The 21,087-nt window shown below is 43.2% G+C and overlaps 1 protein-coding gene across 6 annotated transcripts in view; it reads right to left on the bottom strand.

Moving 5' to 3' along the window:
- Nucleotides 1-4,669: 4,669 nt before the first annotated feature.
- The window catches only part of LOC118397972 (protein tyrosine phosphatase type IVA 3-like), a 69,103-nt gene continuing 52,685 nt past the window's right edge, over nucleotides 4,670-21,087 (bottom strand). For all 6 annotated transcript variants that reach the window (XM_052470025.1, XM_052470028.1, XM_052470027.1 and 3 more), the window contains 3 exons: nucleotides 20,076-20,206; nucleotides 13,030-13,104; nucleotides 4,670-6,704 (listed from right to left, as the gene is read on the bottom strand). In XM_052470025.1, coding sequence (XP_052325985.1) covers nucleotides 6,587-6,704; nucleotides 13,030-13,104; nucleotides 20,076-20,206 — 324 coding nt within the window. In that variant the 3' untranslated portion in view covers nucleotides 4,670-6,586. The remainder of the gene's footprint in view (nucleotides 6,705-13,029; nucleotides 13,105-20,075; nucleotides 20,207-21,087) is intronic.

Raw genomic sequence — 21,087 nt, 5'->3', positions numbered from 1 at the left:
GTGGGTACATTCAACAGCAGTACATCTTATCTATTAGATTGAGTACTGCTGACGGGGTTTTCCCTGCTGTGAGTGAGTCACAAGGAGGATCGTGTTACAGTCAGTCTTCTGGTTAATTTGATACAGGCAACCTTTACTGGAGCAGAGCACCCACCTACATCTCATGGAGTCCTGGGTCAGTGCTGGATCCACGGGTAGCTGTGACCTAATTACCTATATAGTGTTCTACAATTGACCAGGGCCTATAGGGGGGATCAAGTTGGCATTTGGGACACAGCCTGGCAATCTAAATTCAAAGTAGTCTTCCCATGCTAGACCAGAGGCTCCCTACTACCTGGGGAAGGTTAGGAAGGGAAAAACAGCACAGGAACCATGAGGGTGACATGGAGGGCTGAAATGTGTGAGCCCCTAAACAGACAAGTGAGAGTGTTTTTGGGGGGGACTTGTGTGTTGACCTCGTAGACTTAAGGGGGTTGACTTGAGGTAACGGGCTTTCAAGAGCTCCGTTTATACCTGGTGCTAATGTCTCATCTATCCATGTTCAAATTGCCCACATTTTTGAGCAAAATAACTAATGAATTTCCACTAAATAGCATAGCCACAAAATCAATTGGCCATTGTAAAAATTCTAACACCTTAAGAGGGTTAGCCATAAGTTTACCAGTGTGGATAAATCAAATTTTAAGAAACTGTAGAAATAGGCTGGATTTGACTTTGTGGCTGTGGTAACTAGTGATGACACAGCCAGAGGAAGTTGGGGACGAATTGATTGATTGGGTGAAAGGTCTGTGGGAGCAGTTTACAGGATGTCGCCTGTGCAACTAGAGGCGCAAAAAAACTTGAACCTTTACTCCACACACTCATACAAAGCTCGCCCTCCATTTTGGAGAATCTGACCATAATTCTATCCTCCTGATTCCTGCTTACAATCAAACAGGAAATACCAGTGACTCACTCAAGTAGGGAAGTGGTCTGATGACTCGGATGCTACATACTGGACCGTTTCACTAGCACAGACTTGAATATGTTCTGGGACTCATGCGATGGCATTGAAGAGCTCAACACATTAGTCACCGGCTTCATTAATAAGTGCATCGACGACGTAGTCCCCACAGTACGTACGTACATATCCCTACCAGAAGCCATGGATTACAGGCAACATCAGCACTGAGCTATAGGCTACGGCTGCCGCTTTCAAGGAGCGGGACACTTAAAGAAATCGCACTCCCTGCCAACCAGGAACTCTATACAAGGCGTGAGACACAAAGGAAGACCCTAAAAATTGTCAGACTCCAGCCACCCAAATCATAGACTGTTATGTCTGCTACTGCACGGCAAGCAGTACCGATGCAGAAAGTCTGGAACCAACAGGACCCTGAACAGCTTCTACCCCGAAGCCATAAGACTGAAATACAGAACCAGTCAAAAGTTTGGACCCACCCATTCAAGGGTTTTTCTTACTTCTACTGTCTTCTACATGGAATAATAGTGAAGACAAACTATGAAATAACATGGAATCATGTAGTAACCAAGAAAGTGTTAGCCACCCTTCGCCTTGACAGTTTTGCACACTTGGCATTCTCTCAACCAGCTTCACCTGGAAGGCTTTTCAAACATTCTTGAAGGAGTTCTCACATATGCTAAGGACTTGTTGGCCGCTTGCTCTTAGCTTTGTGGTCAAACTCATCCCAAATAATCTCAATTGGGTTGATGTTGGGTGATTGTGGAGGTCAGGTCATCCAATGCAGCACTCCATCACTCTCCTTAGTCAAATAGCCCCTACACAGCCTGGAGGTGTGTTGGGTCATTGTCCATTAAAAAAACAAATGATAGTCCTACTAAACGTAAACCAGATGGGATGGCGTATCGCTGCAGAATGCTGTGGTAGCCATGCTGGTCAAGTGTGCCTTGAATTCAAAATAAATCACCAGCAAAGCACCCCACACCACCACCTCTATGCGTCACGGTGGAAACCACACATGCGGAGATCATCCGTTCACCTACAGTCGTGGCCAAAAGTTTTGAGATTGACACAAATATTAATTTTCAAAAAGTCTGCTGCCTCAGTGTCTGGATATTTTTTGTCAGATGTCACTATGGAATACTGAAGCATGATTACAAGCATTTCATTGACAATTACATGAAGTTGATGCAGAGAGTAAATATTTGCAGTGTTGACAAGACCTCAGCAATCCGCCCTGGCATGCTGTCAATTAACATCTGGTTCACATCCTGACTGATGGCAGCCCATTCTTGCATAATCAATGCTTGGAGTTTGTCAGAATTTGTGGGTTTTTGTTTGTCCACCCGCCTCTTGAGAATTGACCACAAGTTCTCAATGGGATTAAGGTCTGGGGAGTATCCTGGTCATGGACCCAAAATATCGACATTTTGTTCCCCGAGCCACTTAGTTATCACTTTTGCCTTATGGCAAAGTGCTCCATCATGCTGGAAAAGGCATTGTTCGTCACCAAACTGTTCCTGTATGGTTGGGAGAAGTTGCTCTTCTCCTTCTTCACAACAATTGAACCACTCTCCTTGAAGTTCTTGATGATCTGATAAATGGTTGATTTAGGTGCAATCTTACTGGCAGCAATATCCTTGCCTGTGAAGCACTTTTTGTGCAAAGCAATGATGATGGCAAATGATTCCTTGCAGGTGATCATGGATGACAGGAAGAACAATGATTCCAAGCACCACCCTCCTTTTGAAGCTTCCAGTCTGTTATCCGAATTCAAACAGCATGACAGAGTGATCTCCAGCCTTGTACACGTCAACACTCACACCTGTGTTAACGAGAGAATCACTGACATGTTGTCAGCTGGTCCTTTTGTGGCAGGGCTGAAATGCAGTGGAAATATTTTGGGGGGGATTCAGTTCACTTGCATGGCAAAGAGGGACTTTGAATTAATCTGATCACTCTCCATAACATTCTGGAGTATATGCAATTTGCCATCATACAAACTGAGGCAGCAGACTTTGAAAATTAACATTTGTGTCATTCTCAAAACTTTTGGCCACGACTGTACTCTAAGTCTCACAAAGACACTGTGGTTGGCATCAAAAATCTCACATTTGGACTCATCAGACCAAAGGACAGATTTCTACCGGTCTAATTTTCATTGCTGTGTCTTGGCCCGAGCAAGTATTTTTATTGGTGTCCTTTAGTAGTGGTTTCTTTGCAGCAATTCAACCATGAATGCCTGATTCACGCAGTCTCCTCTGAACAGTTGATGTTGAGATGTGGCTTTAATTTGAACTCTGAAGCATTTATTTGGGCTGAAATTCTGAGGCTGGTATCTAATGAACTTGTCCTCTGCAGCAGAGGTAACGCTGGGTCTTCTTTTCCTGTGGCAGTCCTCATGAGAGACAGTTTCATCATAGCACTTGGTTTTTGCAACTGCACTTTAAGTAATTTTCAAAGTTCTTGAAAATGTCCGTATTGACTGACCTACATGTCAAAGTAACGATGGACTGTCGTTTCACTTTGATTATTTGAGCTGTTCTTGCCATAATATGGACTTGGTATTTTTCAAATAGGGCTATCTTCTGTATACCACCCCTACCTTGTCACAACACAATTGATTGGCTCAAACACAAGAAGGAAAGAAATTATACAAAATCACTTTTAACAAGGCACACCTGTTAATTGACATGCATTCCAGGTTACTACCTCATGAAGCTGGTTGAGAGAATGCCAAGCATGCGCAAAGCTGTCATCAAGAAAAGGGGGGACTACTTTGAAGAATCTCAAATATAAATATATTTAGATTTTTGACTTTTCTGGGTTTATGCATGATTCCATGTGTGTTATTTTTTATTCTACAATGTAGAAAATAGTCAAAAATAAAGAAACTCTTGAATGAGTAGGAGTCTAAACTTTTGACTGGTACTGTAGTTAGTTAACAAATAGCTATGCTGACTGTCTGCATTGACCCTTTTTGGGCTAACTTTTTCACATACACTGCTGCTGCTGTTTAGCACGTGTCACTTGACTCCTAGTTATATATACACATATCTATATCAATTACCTCATACCTTTGCACAGACTCTATACTTGTACCGTTTGTATATAGCCAACTTATCGTTACTTATCGTTATCTTATTACGCATTTTACGTTTCTGTCTGTGTTGGTAAGGGACCATAAGTAAGCATTTCACTGTTTGTCCACACCAGTTACGAAGCATGCGCCTCAATTTTTTAAATGTTTTTACAGGCTAAATGAAGGCATACTGTACTGTATTTGGAAAAGGGAGGTGAATGGAGGGAGGGTGTTAAACGTAGGCTATGACACAAGGTTGCAAGTTCGAATCCCAATGTGGCTGTTTTCCAATCTTACCCAACACATTTAACTAATCACATTTCTATCTTTCTATCTACTTGGCAAAACAGGTATTTTTACTGCTCAGAGAACTAAATATGACATTCATAACGATTAAGACTTTTGTCATACTCTGATTTATGAATAATATATTAATAGTATTTTGGATTGAGTCCGTCAAGAACTGTTTGAAATTCACACTGCGTCCAGCCGGTGGTAGCATTGCTTCAAGAGAGAGTAATGAAAGTAGTGAGTCACTAAAACGCAGTGGATGGCTGCTACTAGCGGGTCTCTCACACAATACTCCCACTCAGCTCTACTCATCACACCAGACAGCACCAGGAATGGACAGTGGATGACTGAAATATTTTATTATTTCTATACAACTGAAGGTGGTTTCTTCAAAGGCTGACAGAAGAAGGCGACTTTCAATGCGGAGAACAGAGACGAGGCTGTGTGTCTGTCTGGTGAGGTGTAAACTAACTACACCTGTACAAGAGTTGACCTGATATCAGAGAAACTGGGCTCGTAACTAGAAAACAACAATTCATGATGTGCATTCATTTTGTGTAGGCCTAACCAGCTATGCAGATGGGGGCGGGTGGGTTAAATCAAAGGGCCCTCGAAAGGCCACTGTGACCCTAAACTTCAACAACATTTTACTCCATGTGGGTAGATTCAGCATACAGCCTCCATGTAACAAAAAGCATGGTGCAGAGAGAGAAAGAGAGGGCCACGTTTCAGTACAGGATATGAACATAGAGCCACCCAAGTGTGCTCCACTCAGTGTCCCATACGCTCTGGTGGTGTGTCCCTTAGGTACAGATCTGGGATCAGCTTACCCTCAACCAATCCTAACCTTAACCATTAGTGGGGAAAATGCTAAACTGACCCAAGATCAGCGTCTAGGGGCAACGTCACCCTACTTTGTCCCATTCACCCATTTGCCACACGAGCCAGTGTAAGTGAATAGTCCTACCTGTCCTAACATCAATTACATAGTGTAGGTACAGTACAAATAAACCTGTTGGTTATTATCCAGGTGCACCCCACCTTATTCCTATAACCTTCCCACCTGTTCTCATCTGCAAGACCACTGAATATTAAAGCTAGAAAGAAGCATCATGACAAAAATATATTACAGTAAACACATTATCAGGGCATTGGAACAAGGGTCTTTGCTATCCGGTATCCTTGGGACGTCCAACTCTGATGTCACCCCATAGAGCTCGCCAGGTTGTAGTCCTAAAAAACGGAAATGAGCTACCTTAGGTTCGTTCAGCCATAGCCTATGTGGAAAATAAAATGGGGAAAGAATAAGGTTTTGAGATAAAAGCCTAAAATAAGGTCAAGGTTAACACAGGTTTAGGAGATTTTATGTTTTGTTCTATGAGATACTATCAGTCAGTTAACATGACCTTTATAGATAAAGCCTTTATGCACATTTTTGATTACATAAATGCTTCAAAATCCAAATCCAAAAACCCAACAAAATGGCATTAATTTCCCCATAGGCTTTGTCCAACAAACCACGGCAGAGTTAGTGGCTACAAAAAGACAGCATTACTATTTCTCTCTATTCAAGTTTAAATTTAAAATGCTATGGGTTATTGTTGGGGTTAGGTAAGGGTTATGGTTGGGGTTAGGTAAGGGTTAAGGATGGCCCAAGGATTCCGGATAGCATTAACCTTGGAACAAGGAGTGAACAGAAAACAGCTCAGTCCCCCTACTGTAGGCAGGGAGAGAAAGGGCAACCAGGCACAAACATTCCCCCTCCCCCATGATTCACATTGGTTTCATATTCATACAGCTAAAGCTGTCTCTCTTTCAGACAATGATTTGAGGCGTTACCACCATTTGGTAGCAAGGGGGCGTTGGAGGTACAATGACAAAGTCAACTGCAAGTCAAATAACTTGCAGCGAGGCACAACCCCATGGTGATGACGGTGTTCAATGTGACGAGTGTCAACGTCCTGTGCCACATCCACCATCCATTCCAAGCTACCTCCGGCTGGCTCTTGGATAAAAAGTCAGATTCAAGGAGGGCTTGATCCATCGGCCCCCTCAGTAAGAGCCATCTTTAGGCACCAGGGAGACTGATCACACCCTTCCCCTGGTGGAGCTGCTTAGCTCACTCAATGATTCATAGTTCTCATAGTTCAGTCACAAAGTGCATTGGCTGTGGACTCGTCCATTGTCGTTATCCATTCGGGTCAGATCGATCAGGTGGCAGGCAGTTGATTGGCTGAGGGTGGAAATGGGGGTCACATGATGCAGCACTTGTTCTTGAAGATGTGTGGGTCTTTGTAGCGCAGTCTCTGTTTGGGGCGGTACTTCTCCAGGTAGGTCAGCTGCTTGCTGTTGATCGCCCCTCTGCGCTTCCTGTAAAAAAAAAAAGAAGTCACATTTATATAAGGAAATGGCAACCTGTTCTCATTCTGAGAAATCTTCTATCCAGGTAGGCCACTTGAGTTCAACATCTAAAACATAGTGAGCAGGCTATGTTGTTCAAACAGTTGGTGATGGACAGGAGGGTGTGTACATACATGGGTTAGCTGGTAACATCACAAAAACAATGTGCACACTTCAATGTGGTGGAAGTCCATGAATTGTTGTGATTCTGGATGGTCAGATGGCTGGCAACAACGGCAAGAAACTTCCATGTGGGGAATCATAAGTGGCTGATTTCAGCTAGTTTCATCTTGTTCTTAATACCATGTCTTGTTTTGAGGTGTTTTGACTGATGTCATGTGAATGCTAATATGACAGAAATTCGCTAGCTAACCAACAACTGTAAGGATGCACGTGAGAGACAAATGTATTTTTATGTTTCAATAAATATTGGAGACAAAATATAGTTTATATGTTCAACATTCAACATGCCAACCCGCCTGTTTTGCACCACAGTTGCGCACACATTGGTTTTGTTGCTAAACAACCAACCCGTCTATACGGTTCAAAGGTTCTACCTACATCCAAGTTGGCTCGACTTTAAATATACAGATTAGCTGGCTACTCACTAGCACGTGGGCTTGTGCTTGATAGATTGTTTATGAGACCTGTGTTCATTTTCTATAATGCCTGCTACCAGAAGTTTGTCATTATTAGTGGATGTGCATGGTTCTGGTAAAATGTGTCAGAAAAATTGCATTTTCATAGACCGACATGAAAGCCAGATCAGTGATAATTAAACAAAAAGCAGGTTAAACTATTTTGGTAAAATTATTTAATTCTTATAGTTGTGGAAGGCTTATACACTAAACAAAAATATACATGTAAAGTGTTGGTCCCATGTTTCATGAGCTGAAATAAAAGATCCCAGAAATGTGTCATATGCACACAAATCTTATTTCTGTAAAATGTTGTGCAAATTTGATTACATCCCTGTTAGGGAGCATTTCTCCTTTGCCAAGATAATCCATCCACCTGACAGTTGTGGCATATCAAGAAGCTGATTAAACAGCATGATCATTACACAGGTGCACCTTGTACTGGGAACAATAACAGGCCACTCTAAAATGTGCAGCTTTGTCACACAACACAATACCACAGATGTCTAAAGTTTTGAGGGAGTGTGCAATTGGCATGCTGACTACAGGAATGTCCACCAGAGCTGTTGCCAGAGAATTTAATGTTCATCACTTCATGTTTTAACATGATAATGCACAGCTCCATGCCATAAGGACATGTTCACAATTCCTGGAAGCTGAAAATGTCCCAGCTCTTCCATGGCCTGCATACTCACCAAACATGTTTAGGATGCTCTGGATCAACGTGTACGTCAAAGTGTCCCAGCTCTTCCATGGCCTGCATACTCACCAGACATGTTTAGGATGCTCTGGATCAACGTGTACGTCAAAATGTCCCAGCTCTTCCATGGCCTGCATACTCACCAGACATGTTTAGGATGCTCTGGATCAACGTGTACGTCAAAATGTCCCAGCTCTTCCATGGCCTGCATACTCACCAGACATGTTTAGGATGCTCTGGATCAACGTGTACGTCAAAATGTCCCAGCTCTTCCATGGCCTGCATACTGACCAGACATGTTTAGGATGCTCTGGATCAACGTGTACGTCAAAATGTCCCAGCTCTTCCATGGCCTGCATACTCACCAGACATGTTTAGGATGCTCTGGATCAACGTGTACGTCAAAATGTCCCAGCTCTTCCATGGCCTGCATACTCACCAGACATGTTTAGGATGCTCTGGATCAACGTGTACGTCAAAGTGTCCCAGCTCTTCCATGGCCTGCATACTCACCAGACATGTTTAGGATGCTCTGGATCAACGTGTACGTCAAAATGTCCCAGCTCTTCCATGGCCTGCATACTCACCAGACATGTTTAGGATGCTCTGGATCAACGTGTACGTCAAAATGTCCCAGCTCTTCCATGGCCTGCATACTGACCAGACATGTTTAGGATGCTCTGGATCAACGTGTACGTCAAAGTGTCCCAGCTCTTCCATGGCCTGCATACTCACCAGACATGTTTAGGATGCTCTGGATCAACGTGTACGTCAAAATGTCCCAGCTCTTCCATGGCCTGCATACTCACCAGACATGTTTAGGATGCTCTGGATCAACGTGTACGTCAAAATGTCCCAGCTCTTCCATGGCCTGCATACTGACCAGACATGTTTAGGATGCTCTGGATCAACGTGTACGTCAAAGTGTCCCAGCTCTTCCATGGCCTGCATACTCACCAGACATGTTTAGGATGCTCTGGATCAACGTGTACGTCAAAATGTCCCAGCTCTTCCATGGCCTGCATACTCACCAGACATGTTTAGGATGCTCTGGATCAACGTGTACGTCAAAATGTCCCAGCTCTTCCATGGCCTGCATACTGACCAGACATGTTTAGGATGCTCTGGATCAACGTGTACGTCAAAATGTCCCAGCTCTTCCATGGCCTGCATACTCACCAGACATGTTTAGGATGCTCTGGATCAACGTGTACGTCAAAATGTCCCAGCTCTTCCATGGCCTGCATACTCACCAGACATGTTTAGGATGCTCTGGATCAACGTGTACGTCAAAATGTCCCAGCTCTTCCATGGCCTGCATACTCACCAAACATGTTTAGGATGCTCTGGATCAACGTGTACGTCAAAATGTCCCAGCTCTTCCATGGCCTGCATACTCACCAGACATGTTTAGGATGCTCTGGATCAACGTGTACGTCAAAATGTCCCAGCTCTTCCATGGCCTGCATACTCACCAGACATGTTCAGGATGCTCTGGATCAACGTGTACGTCAAAGTGTCCCAGTTTCCGTCAATATTCAGCAACTTTGAAGAGGAGTGTGACAACATTCCACAGGCCACTATCAACAGCCTGATCATCTCTATGCAAATGAGATGTCGTGCTGCATGAGGCAAATGGTGGTCCCACCACATTTTTTAAAGTATCTGTGAACAACAGATGCATATCTATATTTCCAGTCATGTGAAATGAGGTCCTAATTTATTTATTTCAATTGACTGATTTCCTTATATGAACTGTAACCTCTTTGAAAATGCTGCATGTTGCGTTTCTATTTTTGTTGAGTATACAGTTGAAGTCGGAAGTTTACATACACCTTAGCCAAATACATTTAAACTCAGAGTTTCACAATTCCTGACATTTAATTCTAGCAAAATAATTGCTGTCTTAGGTCAGTCAGGATCATCACTTTATTTTAAGAATGTGAAATGTCAGAATAATAGTAGAGAGAATGATTTATTTCAGCTTTTATTTCTTTCATCACATTCCCAGTGGGTCAGATGTTTATAAACTCAATTAGTATTTGGTAGCATTGCCTTTAAATTGGTTAACTTCGGTCAAAAGTTTTGGGTAGCCTTCCACAAGCTTCCCACAATAATTTGGGTGAATTTTGGCCCATTCCTCCTGACAGAGCTGGTGTAACTGAGTCAGGTTTGTAGGCCTCCTCGCTCGCACACGCTTTTCCAGTTCTGCCCACAAGTTGTCTATAGGACTGAGGTCAGGGCTTTATGATGGCTACTCCAATACCTCAACTTTGTTGTCCTTAAGCCATTTTGCCACAACTTTGGAAATATGCTTGGGATCATTGTCCATTTGGAAGACCCATTTGCGACCAAGCTTTAATTGATTTCTTGAGATGTTGCTTCAATATATCTACATCATTTTCCTACCTCATGATGCCATCTATTTTGTGAAGTGCACCACTCCCTCCTGCAGCAAAGCACCCCCACAACATGATGCTGCCACCCCCATGCTTCACGGTTGGGATGGTGTTCTTCGGCTTGTAAGCCTCCCTCTTTTTCCACCAAACATAACGATGGTCATTATGGCCAAACAGTTCTATTTTTGTTTCATCAGACCAGAGGACATTTCTCCAAAAAGTACAATCTTTGTCCCCATGTGCAGTTGCAAACCGTAGTCCGGCTTTTTTATGGAGGTTTTGGAGCAGTGGCTTCTTCCTCGCTGAGAGGCCTTTCAGGTTATGTCGATATAGGACTCGTTTTACTGTGGATATAGATACTTTTATACCCGTTTCCTCCAGCATCTTCACAAGGTCCTTTGCTGTTGTTCTAGGATTGATTTGCACTTTTCTCACCAAAGTACGTTCATCTATAGGAGACAGAACACGTCTCCTTCCTGAGCGGTATGACGGCTGCGTGGTCCCATGGTGTTTATAATTGCGTACTATTGTTTGTACAGATGAACATGGTACCTTCAGGCATTTTGGAAATTGCTCCCAAGGATGAACCAGACTTGTGGAGGTCTACAATTTTTTTTCCTGAGGTCTTGGCTGATTTCTCTAGATTGTCCCATGATGTCAAGCAAAGAGGCACTGAGTTTGAAGGTAGGCCTTGAAATACATCCACAGATACACCTTCAATTGACTCAAATGATGTTAATTAGAAGCTTCTAAAGCCATGAAATACTTTTCTGAAATTTTCCAAGCTGCTTAAAGGCACAGTCAACTTAGTGTATGTAAACTTCTGACCCACTGGAATTGTGATACAGTGAATTATAAGTTAAATAATCTGTTTGTAAACAATTGTTGGAAAAATGACTTGAGTCATGCACAAAGTAGATGTCCTAACAGACTTGCCAAAACTATAGTTTGTTTACAAGAAATTTGTGGAGTGGTTGAAAAACAAGTTTTAATGACTAAAACCTAAGTGTATGTAAGCTTCCGACTTTAACTGTGTATAAAAAGAGAGCGAGAGCGAAATTGTTGCATTTTATATTTTTGTTCAGTATATTTAGCCTAGGTATAATTTTATATTATTCCTGACTGTTGGAAATGTAGTGTATCGACCTTTATTTGTGCAACAAAGCTTAATTTGAGAAAATCAAGTAATTTTTAAATCATTCATTTCACATTTGTTTATCCATTTCACTTGCTTTGGCAATGTAAACATATGTTTCCCATGCCAATGAAGCCCCTTGAATTGATAAATATCATGAATTGCCCATAAATTTGAAAAAAAAAAGATTTTTAGGCCATTGCCCAGCCCTAGATAAAAAAAAAACGAATCTGATTCTGAAGAGGTTGAAATCCTCTCATAATAGGGCCATTTAATTAAACAAATACAGATACATAAGTAATTTAATCATAGTCAAAGAATAGTTTGTCTGACGGCCATGACAATGATTGTAATATTACTGAAGAGCAACAACCCACTGGGCACTGACGTCAATTCAATGTCTATTCCACATTGGTTCAACACAGAGGTGTGGATTTGAGTCCCATGACATGGACTTGAGACTCGACTTGGTAGAAAATAAAATAACTGAGACTTGATTTGGAGCCTCAAGACTCGGGACTCGACTTTGACTTGAGACTGATAGTTTGAAATTCTATGGCCAGGTTCTGTAACGTTTTGTCGCTCATTTTTGTGGCACAGACTCTGTGGATTAAGCTACTCCATCGCACTTGCAAAAAACCTAATTGGCTAGTGAAACGCATACTCGGGACACTGATTCGACAAGTAAACTGTCAATCAACACAGGTCGGGTGAGCTTGCACAGTGAGAAGATTTTGGGGGGGGGGTGTGAAACTGAATGTGAAAAATACATATAGCCTACCATTTGTATTTTATATCTTTACCTTTGCTTCTTCGATCTGGTCACTAACATAGGCCTATGGCATTGCACTAAATTCTTGTTTCAAAAACAATCTGTGCCTCAGAACCAAAAAGTTGGGCATCTCGACTGTTGACCAATGATCAACATTGGCGAGCAAAGGCGGGCTCATATATCTAGATTAGCAACCAGAAAGCGATTGTTTTATTTTCTCTTTGCCAGAACAACAGGAACTTGTAACTTGCTTGTGACTCGAATAATAGTGACTTAGTCCCACCTCTGGTTCAACGTAATTTGAATGATGTGGAAACAGCTTTGATTCAACCAGTGTGTGCCCAGTGGGAAGTTGCATAACATTACTGCAGTAGATGATGATCAAGCAATGGTTTGATAGAACAAAAGAAGAGAGAGAGAGACCGAGAGACCTAGTCAGGTGGACAACTGGAGGGAAGGAGGGAGAGTGGGAGAAAGGGAGGAAGGAAAGGAGTGAGTGAGTGAGTGAGTGAGTGAGTGAGTGAGTGAGTGAGGGAGGGAGGGAGGGAGGGAGGGAGGGAGGGAGGGAAGGAAGGATATCTAGTCTGTTGTACAACTGGAGGGAAGGAAGAAGGGAGGGAGGGAAAGAAGGAAGAGAGGGGGGATACTCACTGTCTAATGAACTGGATGGCATCCTCATACTTCATCCCACTCTCGATCAGTGCCAACGCCACCAGCACCGGGGCTCTGCCAAGACGGAACAAGCACAGCAGTCCCAGTCAGAAACTACCACTTGCTGATTACCTGCACAAACTGATAGAAAAAGATCTCTCTTTCTTTGATTACGTTCCAGATGGGACGCAAAGGGTCCCTAAGTATAGCCTTGGGAAGTAGGGGGTGCTGAGGGTGGGACATAGAAAGGCTACTCCATGTTGGAAACAATACGTATGTGCCTGTAGTTGGCTGTGTGTGTGTACACTGTCCCATTCACAACCTTTTCAAACAGCACAATCCTTGCAAGGCACGGACAGAGCCACGTGCTTTAAGCCAGACAATCTTCCACTTCCACTTTAATCCACAAAAGCTTTAGCTCAACACTGCTTCCTAATAAGGTGAAGGGAAGGGGGCTCGTCCGCTATAAACTCTGAATTTTGTGTTATTTTTAATGACGAGGGAGGATAGAGATTTCTAAGTGGCCACAAAAGCATGGCAGTTCAGTTCTCAGCATAACCAGGGGCAGACTAACATATCAATCTGCGGCCATCAAGGTTTTACTGTTAGACACACAAATCCAAAAGACTTTACATAAACTGAAGCCTGCAACCCCCTTTTAGTGAGCCTCCCCTCATAGAAAAAGGGTACTGTAGTGCTGAAAGTGTTTCCCCATCTGAAACACATGAAAAAAAGTTGGTCCAAGAAAACATTGGCACCCTTTCAAAAGCCGAGGCTAGATCCTTGGGGAGGAAGAGACGTGCGTCAGAGATGGGGATTCACCGCCCCCAAACCAGACCGCCAGGGGCGGTGGCCCCTCCCCCCCACGTCACTGTGTTTTATGACTTTACCCCCCACTACATTCTGTTGAGCCGTTTGTTTCTGGTGTTCGGGTGTGTGTCTCCTACAGTATACACTTCAAGCAGCTACACTGTGAGTGTGTATGTGTGTGTACATGCGCCGCCACACACTCAAAGATGAAGGATGGCAGCAGCCACACAGTGTGTATGTGTTGATAGAAAGACTGATCGGTATAATACTGTCGTATTGTTCAAAAACGTAGGTTGTTAGCTACAAGTCACTTTCTCCCTTCACAGCTTCTGAGAGAATGGAGGGAAAGTTAGACTATCCCTGCTGCAGACACGGAGGGGTAGATCCAGGGTCATCTCTAGTTATCCTTTGCTGAGAGCTGGGCTTGGGCCTGATATAATCACTCAAAGGAACAGCAGATTCAATTATAGGGTATTAGCCCCCGCTCCTCTCCGACTGGGGCCGGGCCTGATCCCAGCAAAAAGGTAATGGAAAGAGCCCAACGTTTGCATGTTATAGCGAGAACCGTAAAAACAAATGCCTCCGAAAAGCTTCCTTCCTGTTTCGTCTTCAGACTCCCCCAGTGCCTCTAATAATACTGTGGGATTACTGCCTTACTGCGGCACCAAGGGGACGGTTGGTGTTGACTTTGGCCCAGTGCTAGGCTAGAGGGGGGCTGGGTCTACAGACATGGGTCTAGAAAGAGGGTTCAGTTTGATGTGGTGGGCACCTCACGGTTCGCCTGGTCCCAGATCTGTTTGTGATTTCTTGTCCACTCCTTTGGACATGTTACATCAGCACAAACAGATCTGGGACCAGGCTACCTCACTGTGGCTGTGTAGAGGGAAGTTCTGAGCTGGAAGGATACTTGGTTCCATTATCTGGCTTTCTCAGAAGGCTACTCTCCTTTCCCTGGAGATGTGTGTGTCCCCAATGGCAGTCTATTCCATATATAGTGTACAGGGAATAGAGGGCATTTGAGATGCAACCAAAGAGGTGCCCATCCTATTCTTGAACCGGTAGATGTGTCAGCAGAGGGTCCTCAGAAGAGGAAGGGGAGGACACTCCTACTCAGTAAATTTTTGTTTTGTTTTTGTGAAACATACTTTTTTTTAGATAAGACTATACTAAATATATTCACATCACCAAATAACTGATTAAAATACACTGCTTTGAAACAAAGGTCTACAGTAGCCTCAACAGCACTCTCTGGGGTAGCACCATGGTGTAAGCCGAAGGACAGCTATTTTCCGTCCTTTTCTGGTTACATTTACTTTAGTATAATAAGTAGTAGGCTCATAGTTCTCACCCCTTTCTATAGACTTACACAGTGATTCATGTAATTGCAGCATGAACTGACATGTCCACCCAATCAAAGGATCATAGAATAAATCTAGTACTGAAAGCATAAGCTACAGATAGCGAGCACTGCAGTGCATAAAAGAGAGAGAAAGAAGAGAGTTGAACAGTTTTGAACAAATTAATTTCTTCAAAAATTAAGAAGCAGCAGAGAGATAGCGAACTAGCTATACTTCGTTAAAAAATTCACTTACTTGCAGCTATTGTTGCTAATTTAGCCTACTCAACCTACAGCTCAAACAGAGAGGAATTTGATTTATTTTAGCAAGCTGGCTAAGGTTATCCAACACTGGAACTCCTCAAAGTCAAGGTAAGCTTTTGGTTTTATAAATGTATTGCCACTGGGGCACGCCGGTGTAATTGCTAAACTGCTTGCTGTACACTGCGGGATTGTAGCGGGATTACTAATGTGTGAGATATAGTAACTATGTTGGCTATGACATTAGCTAATATGGTGACAACGATGTAGGGTGTGTGCAGCGGTTATGGTATGAAAGGCTGCGAGAAGGAATTATACAACTAGCAAAGTGATGATGCCGTTCGTATGTGACTCCTCAAAGAATGATGTATTCATTCTGCCGATTCTAGTGAAAAATGTTTCTTAAATGGAAGCAAACAGAACGAAACAGGGATAAACCTTTATGCATTTCTCCAATAGAAACTATTTTGCAACTGTTTGGACTGATGATTACAGCTTAGTTCAGATAGATGCAGGCAAGATTGTGCAAGGCGGTATTTAATGTGTCACCTTAATTACTCTAATTTCTCTCGACTTGTGCACCTACAGTGGGGAGAACAAGTATTCGATACACTGCCGATTTTGCATGTTTTCCTACTTACAAAGCATGTAGAGGTCTGTATTTTTTAAAAATCATAGGTACACTTCAACTGTGAGAGACGGAATCTAAAACAAAATCCAGAAAATCACATTGTATGATTAATTAAATAATTTGCATTTTATTGCATGACATAAGTATTTGATACATCAGAAAAGCAGAACTTAATATTTGGTACAGAAACCTTTGATTGCAATAACAGAGATCATATGTTTCCTGTAGTTCTTGACCAGGTTTGTACACACTGCAGCAGGGATTTTGGCCCACTCCTCCATACAGACCTTCTCCAGATCCTTCAGGTTTCGGGGCTGTCACTGGGCAATACGGACTTTCAGCTCCCTCCAAAGATTTTCTATTGGGTTCGGGTCTGGAGACTGGCTAGGCCACTCTAGGACCTTGAGATGCTTCTTACGGAGCCACTGCTTAGTTGCCCTGGCTGTGTGTTTCCAGCCACGACCCATCTTCAATGCTCTTACTGAGGGAAGGAGGTTGGGATGGTGTTCTTGGGGTTGTACTCATCCTTCTTCTTCCTCCAAACACAGCATGTGGAGTTGAGACAAAAATAGAGCTTTTTGGTCTAATCAGACCACATGACCTCCTCCTATTCCTCCTCTGGATCATCCAGATGGTCATTAGCAAACTTCAAACGGGCCTGGACATGCGCTTGCTTGAAGGGGGACCTTGCGTGCGCTGCAGGATTTTAATCCATGATGGCGTAGTGTGTTACTAATGGTTTTCTTTGAGACTGTGGTCCCAGCTCTTTTCAGGTCATTGACCAAGTCCTGCCGTGTAGTTCTGGGCTGATCCCTCACCTTCCTCATAATCATTGATGTCCCACAAGGTGAGATCTTGCATGGAGCCCCAGACCGAGGGTGATTGATCGTCATCTTGAACTTCTTCCATTTTCTAATAATTGCACCAACAGTTGTTGCCTTCTCACCAAGCTGCTTGCCTATTGACCTGTAGCCCATCCCAGCCTTGTGCAGGTCTACAATTTTAGCCCTGATGTCCTTACACAGCTCTCTGGTCTTGGCCATTGTGGAAAGGTTGGAGTCTGTTTGATTGAGTATGTGGACAGGTGTCTTTTATACAAGTAACGAGTTCAAACAGATGCAGTTAATACAGGTAATGAGTGGAGAACAGGAGGGCCTCTTAAAGAAAAAAATAACAGGTCTGTGAGAGCCAGAATACTAACTGGTTGGTAGGTGATCAAATACTGATGTCATGTAAATTAATTACTTAAAAATCATACAATGTGATTGTTTTTTTGTTTTAGATTCCGTCTCTCACAGTTGAAGTGTACCTATGATAAAACTTACAGACCTCTACATGCTTTGAAAGTAGGAAAACAGATACTTGTTCTCCCCACTGTATGTTGTAAACTTTCATTCGTAGACTAGGTTGTAACAACCTCATGATGGGTATAGGGAAAATTAGAGTATCATGTAGTAGCCTAAACATATTGATGTTACATTGAACTGGGTGAATGGAATATGAATGAGTCATCCAATATGCTCTAATAAAAATAAGGCCGTGCTCATAAAAAATAAATAATAATCCTCCATGATCTTAAACAGCACCGACTGCCACTGGGTGTTGGGTACAGTTAACCCAGGTTTAACGAACTGACTGTCAGATTAACATGGTTAACACTGTGCAAACTCAGTCTTTGCAGTGACAGTCGACACAACCTCTTGGGTCCTGTTCCCCGTGATACCTTGGTCAACAATGCCCCCTTGATCTGATTATAAGCAATGACAGGCATGATGACAAACAATGTTGTCGACAGTGCCTTGCGAAAGTATTCGCCCCCCTTGAACTTTGCGACCTTTTGCCACATTTCAGGCTTCAAACAAAGATATAAAACTGTATTTTTTTGTGAAGAATCAACAACAAGTGGGACACAATCATGAAGTGGAACGACATTTATTGGATATTTCAAACTTTTTAACAAATTTTTAACAAATCAAAAACTCCAGAAAAATTGCCATTTAGCAGACGCTTTTATGCAACATTATTCAGCCCCTTTACTTTCAGTGCAGCAAACTCTCTCCAGAAGTTCAGTGAGGATCTCTGAATGATCCAATGTTGACCTAAATGACTAATGATGATAAATACAATCCACCTGTGTGTAATCAAGTCTCCGTATAAATGCACCTGCACTGTGGTAGTCTCAGAGGTCCGTTAAAAGCGCAGAGAGCATCATGAAGAACAAGGAACACACCAGGCAGGTCCGAGATACTGTTGTGAAGAAGTTTAAAGCCGGATTTGGATACAAAAAGATTTCCCAAGCTTTAAACATCCCAAGGAGCACTGTGCAAGCGATAATATTGAAATGGAAGGAGTATCAGACCACTGCAAATCTACCAAGACCTGGCCGTTCCTCTAAACTTTCAGCTCATACAAGGAGAAGGCTGATCAGAGATGCAGCCAAGAGGCCCATGATCACTCTGGATGAACTGCAGAGATCTACAGCTGAGGTGGGAGACTCTGTCCATAGGACAACAATCAGTCGTACATTGCACAAATCTGGCCTTTATGGAAGAGTGGCAAGACGAAAGCCATTTCTTAAAGATATCCATAAAAAGTGTTGTTTAAAGTTTGCCACAAGCCACCTGGGAGACACACCAAACATGTGGAAGAAGGTGCTCTGGTCAGATGAAACCAAAATTGAACTTTTTGGCAACAATGCAAAACGTTATGTTTGGCGTAAAAGCAACACAGCTCATCACCCTGAACTACCATCCCCACTGTCAAACATGGTGGTGGCAGCATCATGGTTTGGGCCTGCTTTTCTTCAGCAGGGACAGGGAAGATGGTTAAAATTGATGGGAAGATGGATGGAGCCAAATACAGGACCATTCTGGAAGAAAACCTGATGGAGTCTGCAAAAGACCTGAGACTGGGACGGAGATTTGTCTTCCAACAAGACAATGATCCAAAACATAAAGCAAAATCTACAATGGAATGGTTAAAAAATAAACATATCCAGGTGTTAGAATGGCCAAGTCAAAGTCCAGACCTGAATCCAATCGGGAATCTGTGGTAAGAACTGAAAACTGCTTTTCACAAATGCTCTCCATCCAACCTCACTGAGCTCGAGCTGTTTTGCAAGGAGGAATGGGAAAAAAATTTCAGTCTCTCGATGTGCAAAACTGATAGAGACATACCCCAAGCGACTTACAGCTGTAATCGCAGCAAAAGGTGGCGCTCCAAAGTATTAACTTAAGGGGGCTGAATAATTTTGCACGCCCAATTTTTCAGTTTTTGATTTGTTAAAAAAGTTTGAAATATCCAATAAATGTCGTTCCACTTCATGATTGTTTCCCACTTGTTGTTGATTCTTCACAAAAAAATACAGTTTTATATCTCTGTTTGAAGCCTGACATGTGGCAAAAGGTCGCAAAGTTCAAGGGGGCCGAATACTTTCGCAAGGCACTGTATTTACATCAAACTAAATGAACTACTTTATTTTTCACTGACTGTCTCCCCTATATGTCCCAGGCGTAAAGGTACAGTCTGTGGATTTGTGAATCTGTTCAGTAGTCATTTTCAGATGTAAGTAAACAAAGTATACCTTACATGCCCAGTCCAGCCACACGGTGCATCCTACTGGACCCCTACAGAGCATCCTACTGAACCCCTACAGAGCATCCTGCTGGACCCCTACAGAGCATCCTGCTGGACCCCTACAGAGCATCCTGCTGGACCCCTACAGAGCATCCTGCTGGACCCCTACAGAGCATCCTGCTGGACCCCTACAGAGCATCCTGCTGGACCCCTACCAAGCATCCTACTGGACCCCTACAGAGTATCCTACCTGGACCCCTACAAAGTATCATACTGGTCCCCTACAGAGTATCTGTAATGTGAATATGCCTTTTTTAATCCAAAGCGATTTACAGTCATGCGTGCATACATTTTTACGTATGGTCGTCCCGGGAAACCCAATATCCTGGCGTTGCAAGCACCATGCTCTACCAACTGAGCTGGTCCCCTCACCTGCCCAGTCCAGCCACACAGTGCACGGCCACGCAGCAGCCTGGGTCTTCCAGGAAACGAGACCGTAGCAGACTCAGCCAGTCCTCCACCACCTTAGAGGGAGGGGGCGCACCGTCGTCAAACTGCCAGTCCTGGGGAGAGATGGAGAAGTAGTGTTAGACTGAGACCTTGGGTTTCAACAACGCATGAGTGGCGCAGAGGTCTAAGACACTGCAGACCCTGGTTCGATTCCAGGCTGTATCACAGCCGGCCATGATTGGGAGTCCCATAGTGTGGTGCACAATTGGCCCAGCGTCGTTAGGGTTTGGCCGGGGTAGGCCATCATTGTAAGTAAGAATTTGTTCTTAACTAACTTGGCTAGTTAAATAAAGGTTAAGTTTAAAAAAAACATTTAAAATTATGTTCCTGGGAACTAGTATGTTTTGGAATCTTATGCATATTGTTTTGTAATGTTGGGTTGACTGCACTGTAAGTGTTCTTTGTTGTAATTTTCAAAGCTTCATATACAAATAGAGTTGAAATGAAATGACCGATGACCACAGTGGTGGAAACATTGGTTTGTATGCCACTGCAATGCCAAGCACAGCACACCTATCAGTAAACAGAAGGAGCAGGCATCCTTCCATCTTTTGATTCAACACAGGGTAGGGTGACCTCATTTTGAGGTTGTGCGAGTGAGCCATAGACCCTCTATAGATATCTATATGTTAGAGACAGTTCACCCTATCAGCAGCCTCCAGTCTAAGACACACATGGTTTATGGTACAGATTTGATTTAGCACAGCTGCCTGGGGACAGAGGGGTACAATACAGACGCTGATACAAAGCAGATAGAAACACACACAGACAGACAGACAGACATGACGCAGGAGTCAGGAGGGTAGTGACGAGATAGGTGAGTGCCAGTCAATCAGTGATTAGAGGCTTTCTCACAGCAGCTCAGGGATGAACCATAGATACTGATCAGCCATAGAGGTCTGGACCCAGGGTCTGTTGATCTCCGGCCACACAG

This window comes from Oncorhynchus keta, chromosome 19 (genome assembly GCF_023373465.1).
Source record: "Oncorhynchus keta strain PuntledgeMale-10-30-2019 chromosome 19, Oket_V2, whole genome shotgun sequence".
Taxonomy (NCBI): domain Eukaryota; kingdom Metazoa; phylum Chordata; class Actinopteri; order Salmoniformes; family Salmonidae; genus Oncorhynchus; species Oncorhynchus keta.
Note: the sequence above shows the minus strand (reverse complement) of the source record. Positions and strands in the feature narration are given on the sequence as shown.